Genomic DNA, 7,927 nt, shown 5'->3' on the forward strand with positions numbered 1-7,927 from the left:
GGAGCATTCTGAGTTTGGAAATGATTGTTCTTCTGTCTCTGTGCTTGTTTCTGAAGGAATAAAGCTGCAAAAGTTTTATACTCATGTAGACACACTGACTTTGAAATGTTCTGCTTTACCTGGTTAAGGATGTGTATTTTAGAAGCATCCTCATTTGGTTGAAACACAAATTTTGTGCCAAAGTAAATATCCTAATATTTAATACTGTAAGCACGTTGTGCCCTTCCAGTTCATGTGCCATAATTCTTTCAATATTTGGGAAGAATTTGTGGTGGGAAGATTATTCTGTTGTATGTTATTATGAATACATTAGCCATTTGTTGCATTATTTGTTTGCCTGCTCTCAGTTACTAAATAATCAATGCCAAATGCTTTAACTGTTTCACAAATGGCAGTGGCATGTTGTCACAGCATCTTAAGTGTTGCTAGTCTTTGGATTGCATTAAATGCAGCATATTTGAAAATAGTCTGAGCTTGTTAGTATGTTCTTTCCTATTTTCTTGTTCATTGTTTTTCATTGTGAAATGATGTATAGTCATCATATTTCTTTGTAATGTGAAATTGCTGTTTGTCCTTCTGTCAACATATTGGATACTAATCTGTAAGTAAAAGGATTTTAATGAGGTTTTTATCTCTGTAATATACTACAAATACATTATTACTTTTTAGTAATGTATACTTACTTCTTTCAACATTTCGCTTTGCTCTCCTTTCTCTCTTGGAATCATGCTTACTGTACTCAAAAACCCTGATCATGTGTCTTCAGTGTTATAAGAAGTTAAACTATTGTAATCTGAGCAACCCTACATATGATTATTTTTTTGTGAAGAAGAGTCACAGGTGTTGGTAATATGTTGTATTTCTCTCTTAAGACCAAGCTCACTGGTTACTTCAAAGTTAAAAAGCAAGAGGGAACAGAAGTGATATCCAAGCAAGGTGTAAAAATACCTAAGACTGCAGAAGGTGACCTTTGTTCTGCTTGTTAAAGCTTTATCTATGGTAATTTTAATATAAATAACTCCAAAGAAAAAGCATGAAAAATAATTCTCAAAAGTTAAAGAAAAGAATTGTATATTACCTTTATATTTGATTTTATAAAGCATCTATATATTTTAATTTAGTGAGAATATCTATGATACAAGAGTTCAACCGGCCGGGCGATGGTGGCGCACGCCTTTAATCCCAGCACTCGGGAGGCAGAGGCAGGCGGATCTCTGTGAGTTCGAGACCAGCCTGGTCTACAGAGCTAGTTCCAGGACAGGCTCCAAAGCCACAGAGAAACCCTGTCTCGAAAAAAAAAAAAAAAAAAAAAAAAAAAAAAAAAAAAGAGTTCAACCAGTGTGTGGCAAATACTTGCAATCTGCACACTTAGGAAGCTGAGATAGGTCTTGAGTTGGTGCCAGCGGGGCTGCATAGATTCTTTCTCAAAGAAACCAACCAACCAACCAGCACATACATAAAACGTTGAACATCTACCTCTGCCCTGACAAGCCTGACACAGGGTTGGTGTTTGGCTCCCTGTCTTCCTGCAGGGCCAGCGTCCTCCCCACGCACTGCTGTGCCTGAGGTAAGCAGCAGTGTCCCAGGACTGCACTGCTTTCCTGTGCAGCTGCTTCGCCCTCCTGAATTGGAGAGACGATGCAGGGGGCAATCTTGATGTAAAAATGGTGGAAAGGGAAGGAGAGGAAACGTTTGGTTGACAAAGCACCTTTGACTTATCCTTTATTAGCACTGTTGGGAACTGATTTACAATCACTGAGAACTGATTGCATTCTAAGGTGCAAAAGTTAGCCTAGAATCACTGACTTTTCCTTGGCAGCCTCCCAGTAACCTTTTATCTTCTGGGAGAAATTCACAGACCCTCACATCAACTGAAAAATGCTGTCACAAACAAAGCCTGTGAATTTTAGTCTTTGGTTCATTTTCTAGTGTATTTCCCAGGGGTGTTCCGGGAATGTTTTTAGGTTTAAAAAAAAAAAACAAAAAACAAAAAAAAAACACCTCAGCTAATGTGGCTTCCTTTTAATTACCAGAAAATCCATTTAGTCCTAGCACTGCCATTAATTAGGATTTGTATCTACCTGTTCATCTTCTGCTCAAAGAAAAAATTTTCAGCTTTCCCTCTTCTCACTTGATGGAAGAAGTGACCTTTTATATTATAAGCAGGTGACAACACGGTTTGTTTTATTCTTTGATTTTAACACCAGGGCAAGAAAATCATTACATAGAGTTAAGCCAGCATTAAAAATTTCGTACTGTGAGTACCAGGGACTTACCTTCTTGACACAGAAGGGCTGGACTTTGGTGTTCAGAGTTATTAAACAGGGCCTGGTGTACACCATTTTAAGTCAAGCCTGCACACTCTTTTTCTCTTTACCTTTAGTATGAAAAGACACAGACTGTCCTCTCAGAACTGAAGTTGAAGTTTGAAATGACTGAGCAGGAAAAGCAATCAATCACAGATGAACTCAAACAGTGTAAAGACAACCTGAAGCTGCTGCGAGAGAAAGGAAATAACGTAAGTGTTTGCCACCTCAGCTCAGCTTCCATCGGGAGGAGTGTCAGAGGCTGACCGTGTCTGTCAGAAGCCTTCACTATGATCTGGGTACAGAAGAAGTCAGCTTCTCCTTATGGATCTCTGTGATAGAACTGTTGTGTCACGGGATTTCTTTCTTTTTAAGTACGAACCCCTTTAACTTACACCCCCAGAGAAGCTTGGTTCCTGCTTGGTGGAAAACAAGTATCAGTGAAACAACTTAGAAAACCCATCTGGTTTTTACCCAGACGGGTCTGAATTTGTCACTGAGGATCACCTGACTTGTTTCTGTCCACCCAGGCCATCTAGGAGACATGGTACACGCTGGGCCTTAGCCTTAGGTTGTCTCAGAAAGCAGAGCTTTAGAACAATTTTCATTTTTCTACTAGTAATGTCCATTCCTAAAAGCTTTCTGTTTATTTGCCATCTATCTCTCAGTAATTGATAAATCGATGTAGAACTCTCTAGTGTGTGTTTGAGAGAGAGGTGGGGGCTGGCGGGCTCAGAGGTGGGGAGAGCATTCAGCTGTCAGGTTAGTTTGATAACACTTGTTTCTCCCTGGGAAGAAAGGTCTTTAAGGTGAAGTTATACTAAATAAATGTCCTGTTGTTTGTGGTTCGTTGCCTTTGTGGGCCCTAACTGACGATGTTCGCTGTGGTTGGCTGTGCTCTGAGGCTCACTCCACCTCTTACAGCTGGACACTGCAGTGCACGTGAGCCACATGCTTCCTGTGCTGCCTGACTTGCAGCACACGTGCAGACGAGTTTCGTTGCATGGCCATCCAGTTATGTAGTTTTCACAGAATGCTCATGAGTTGTGTCGAACTGTCCTTTGCTTACTAAAGTTACAAGTTTTAGGCAACAAAGGATTGCTGGTTAGGTAGGAGCCCTTTGGAATCCGAAGGGTTTATGCTAAATAGAAGTGGATTGCATTTATTTCTTAATGAGCAGAATATAGAAGTCTTCTAAAATCAGATCATAATGATTTGATACCTTTCCTTTTGTGTTAGTTCATACCTGACTATAGAGTTTCAGTCCACTTCTTGCTAAATTAACCTACAAAGACATCTTGCATGATCAGAATGACCCTTCCCGTGATGTTACTGTTTATAGTTGTATAAAACTATTCACCTTCAGAATGAATTTACCTTTTTCATTATATAGGCTTATATATCCAAGTAATTCCTTTCCCCTTAAAAAAAATCAGATATGTTTAGGATAAAGGAAAGTTGTGAGCTTTGGCTGCCTGTCTATCAGACATGTGCCATGCCTATTGCCCATCAAGTTCACATTATCACAAAACATGTATTTTTCAGCTTTAAAAGAATACCATCTCAAAAGTGAAAAGAATTTTGGTTGGAAGGAAATTGGATTTCAATGGAAGAACAAAATATACCCTGTCCGTTTCCATGGGAACATATCTATCAATTAGTGGGCTTCATATGTGAAACAAAAAGACTATATTGTCAAACAGAGCATTGCTTGATAAACTGTTGTCGCTGCTCTGTCTGAGACTGTCATGTTTCGCTAGGACATGTGCATTGACTATTACCTCCAACCGTTCCTATTAAAGTCGCAGTTTCTTAGCATATGTATCACAGCCCATCATTCTGGATTGTGTTAGATGTCTTTCAGATGTTTGAATTGGTGCAAACCTGAGTGGTGTACTTCTGTTACTTCAGTCTTCCTCTCCTTCTCCAACCACCCCCGGGGTCTAAATCATCTTATCTGATTTTTTACATAGCATAAAATGATTTTAATATCCCTTCCCTTCTTCAGCCCTCCATATTACAACCTGTCCCAGCCGTATTCATCGGCCTATTCCTGGCTTTCCTGTTTTGGTGTTTCGGTCCGTTGTGGTAGAGAAAGGTACAAGCACTACTGTTGAGTCTTGTCTGTTCGTCCCTGTCACCTGTTCGTGCCATATTTGTAGTAGAGTGCATGGCAAAACCACAAAGGTATTTTGTTACCTGACGCAAACCCTTCATTTAGTTTGCTATGTATCTGTGTCATACTAATGAACAAATCAACTAATCACATAACATTGTGTCTTGTTTCTTTTGTAGTAGTACTAACCATGAATTAACCCCGTGCTAACCTGTTGTTGAAATGCTTCCTTTAACCGAGTCTTTATCTCTAGCAAACTGGAGTAAGCAGTGAATTTCTGCAATATCACCACCTATATCCCAGTTATGTGTTCAATCAGATTTGAATGAGAAATGAAGAGTTTGCATCTTTGAAATTTTCAGCCAGCTATATTACCCTTCTTTTCTTCCCTTCCATGGTGTGGAGTTTTCCTTTAATCCTTTGCCTGTTTGCTGTGAAGATGAAAGAAAGTGAGATTAGTGTAATGAACCATTGGCTCACAATTTCAACACCAGTGAGAATTTACTTGTATAATATAAGTAAACTCTACAACAAGCCTTTTTGAGCTGATCTGCAAGTTAAGAGTAGTTTTCAAGAGTACTACCAGTATATCGGTAGGAACAAAGGTAGCAACCAAAGTAAATGGATTGTATAAATCCTCTGAAAGCTGATTGGGAAGCCCATCTGTGCCTCGCCTTTAACTGGTAATCAAGCATGCTTATCAGAAGAACCTGCGGCAGGGCCTCAGTGCCCCTGTCCTTGGAACCTCAGCTGATTCGTGTCTTCTTTGGTTTCAAGTTCCAGGATCAAGCCTGCATCATTTTCTTTCTACCCTATCTTATAACTCTGGTTTTCATAAAAACAGACTTTTCGGCAGAAGTATACCGCAGGTGCGCAGTAAATGCTGCAGACGCATTCTAGAATTTAAGGTGTAACTACAAAGTTTCAACTGTAACAAAGTTGAAAATTGTCCAGGACTTTCCTGGGATGTTCAGGCTTCCACACAATGCCCTGCTAGTATGGTTCTCCCTCGTTTTCCTTTTTTTCTACATGTAGCCTTTACCATGCAAGGGCAGAGTTTTCCGGTGGTCTTTTAAGTATGTGGGACTCAGTTCATCCAGGGTTAAACAGTATGAAAGGAGAGGGGAGAACGCGATATTGACTCTTGGTTTTTTTCCACACAGAAACCCTGGCCCTGGATGCCCATGTTGGCGGCCCTGGTTGCGGTGACAGCCATCGTGCTGTATGTGCCAGGTCTGGCCAGAGCTTCTCCGTGACAGTGTCTTGAGTCTGTACACCATCCTCCTTCTAGAAGCTGGCATCACACTCATGCTGGGGACAAGCAGAACCATTTTCTTCCTTTTTACCTCTTAAAACAGCAAAGTGCAAGAATACAGCTATAGGGTCATTGCTTTAACTTATATGAAAATATATCTGTCTATAGAGAGGATATAAAGTTGTGAATTTATTCGGTTTTTCATGTAATTTTTGAATTAGTATGTTGAGAGTCTGAATATTATGGTGGCCTAAAATAGGTTTCTTAGTTCACCAAATTATTTATACCATAAATTTATAAATATTTTACTCTGAATTCTGATGGCCACATAATTCATTTTTCTGATTCAATAACTACTCAAACCGAACAACCAATACATACATGGGAAGAGAGGCCCTGTGTGCTCAGTGCCTATCAGTTTGAATATATATACACACTCACATATATATATATTTTTTTTACATATGTACGCCATTTTTACTTGTTATAAAACCACTGAGCTATTGGGAACAAGACTTAGACAATTATTTGTGTGGATTTTTTTTTTAAGGAAAAACACATTTGGAAAATACTCTGTTCTAATGATAACTGGGGAAATACATACATGTTTGTTCAGCCTTAATGTGACTTGAAGATGTGAAGGACATCAGCTTTGAAAACTTTCCATGAGAGTTTGTATTTTCATGAGCAAACTGAAATATTTCTGGGAGCAAAAACACAGTTGCATAATTTCAGTGCAATCAACCAAACTGTTGAGTAAATTGGAGTGTAACTTACTAAACCTCATGTATTTAAGAAATGTTTTCTTTAAACACCAAGTTACCTTCTCATAATACAGCAGTTTAGAACGCATGATTTCTTTTTCTGTCATCTGTTCCTCCATGCATGTTTAATTGAAGGAAGAATTATATCTGTTTAGATAAGCTTTTGTTGATTTAATTTGGTTATGATGTGGCGCTAATTCACATTCAAGGTGAACTGATGTTACCTACCAAGATTTCTTGCTTGGATATACAAATGGTTATTTCTTTTTATTGTTCATCGGGACAGCCTGTTAATTAGTAGCACTATTCCCAAGATTGGTAGTGTTTCTTGCACAGTGACACACCTAAGCACTGCTTGACATTATCCATTTAAAACACAGAGGTTGAAGTTCAGCTATGGTTTTGTGCAGCACCATAGTGATGTCAGTACCCTAAAGCATCACATAGTTCAGTTTTCTTCAGTCAGACTGGGAGGGAAGGTTGGTGAATTGGCTGGAATGTTCTATGAGAATACCCAGATCTAGCCAGATACTGAGATATCTGGCTAGGATATAATTTGCCTCATGATGTTTGGCGGTCATTGTTTTTACTTTCAAAGTTGTATTTAAAGCTCTTTGGGGTCGTTGCTGGGAGAATCACTAGATTTATGGAGGAATTAGCCACAAATGACTTGTAGAAAATACTGTCGTATAGTTCATGTTACCATTCTCTGTTGCAGGAAGCCACTCCACCACAGAATGCTCATACGCCAGTGGTACCCAGTACCTCTTGTATATAGTTATTGCAAATACTGTTCTGAAATGCATAACTTCAGAATTACCTTTTTTAAAGTAAATAATTGTTTGAAATCTATTTTGTAAAGATAAAACGTACAATAGAATTTCTGGAGTACAGATTAAACTATTTGCACTAACACACGTGATGTGCATGATTTAATAAAATAACTTTAATCTCCCTATGCATGTTTGAGTTGTATGTAATTGGAGTCTTAGTGCTGGCTCTGCCATTCGGGTGTCCCTAACCTTTGCTTGACATGACTTGTGTTAAACATATGTTAGATGTTTGTCAGGGTTTAAAAGAAACAAGAGCAGTTTCCTCCCGAGTTTTAATTAATTTACCTTTTTTAATGTACCTTTTCTTCTTTTAATATGATTATTGTTAAAATGTGACTCTCTTGCCAGGCTAATGCTATCAAATGTAAGACCTGGTGTCAATATTTACTTTACTCAAATCAAATAAATGGAATTTTGTAGTTATTTCCGGTTTTTCCTCAAGAATGTAAATAAGCCTGTTCATAAGCAGCACCTCCAGTTTCCTTCCAAGTTAAACAGAGCAGGATGTCACAAGGTGCGGATGCTCAGTAACGCTTAGGTGCAGCAGTTAGAAGTTGTGTGTTAGTTCAAGGCCACATCGGACTACACAGTAAGACCTTGTCTCATGACAATGGCAAAACCAAATGAAAGAACGCTGTTTTTACTAGGGTACA

The 7,927-nt window shown here is 38.8% G+C and overlaps 1 protein-coding gene across 13 annotated transcripts in view; it reads left to right on the forward strand.

Moving 5' to 3' along the window:
- Positions 1–7,693, forward strand: part of Slmap (sarcolemma associated protein) — a 143,004-nt gene extending 135,311 nt beyond the window's left edge. For 10 of the 13 annotated variants that reach the window (XM_005348694.3, XM_026779654.1, XM_026779650.1 and 7 more), the window contains 2 exons: positions 2,384–2,518; positions 5,586–7,693. In XM_005348694.3, coding sequence (XP_005348751.1) covers positions 2,384–2,518; positions 5,586–5,678 — 228 coding nt within the window. In that variant the 3' untranslated portion in view covers positions 5,679–7,693. Of the gene's footprint in view, positions 1–2,383; positions 2,519–4,314; positions 4,405–5,585 lie in introns of all 13 variants that reach the window. The other 3 variants (XM_026779647.1, XM_013346890.2, XM_026779656.1) reach the window with 1 other exon arrangement.
- The last annotated feature ends 234 nt before the right edge of the window (positions 7,694–7,927 follow it).

Source organism: Microtus ochrogaster, chromosome 6 (genome assembly GCF_000317375.1).
Source record: "Microtus ochrogaster isolate Prairie Vole_2 chromosome 6, MicOch1.0, whole genome shotgun sequence".
NCBI classification, from domain to species: Eukaryota; Metazoa; Chordata; class Mammalia; order Rodentia; family Cricetidae; genus Microtus; species Microtus ochrogaster.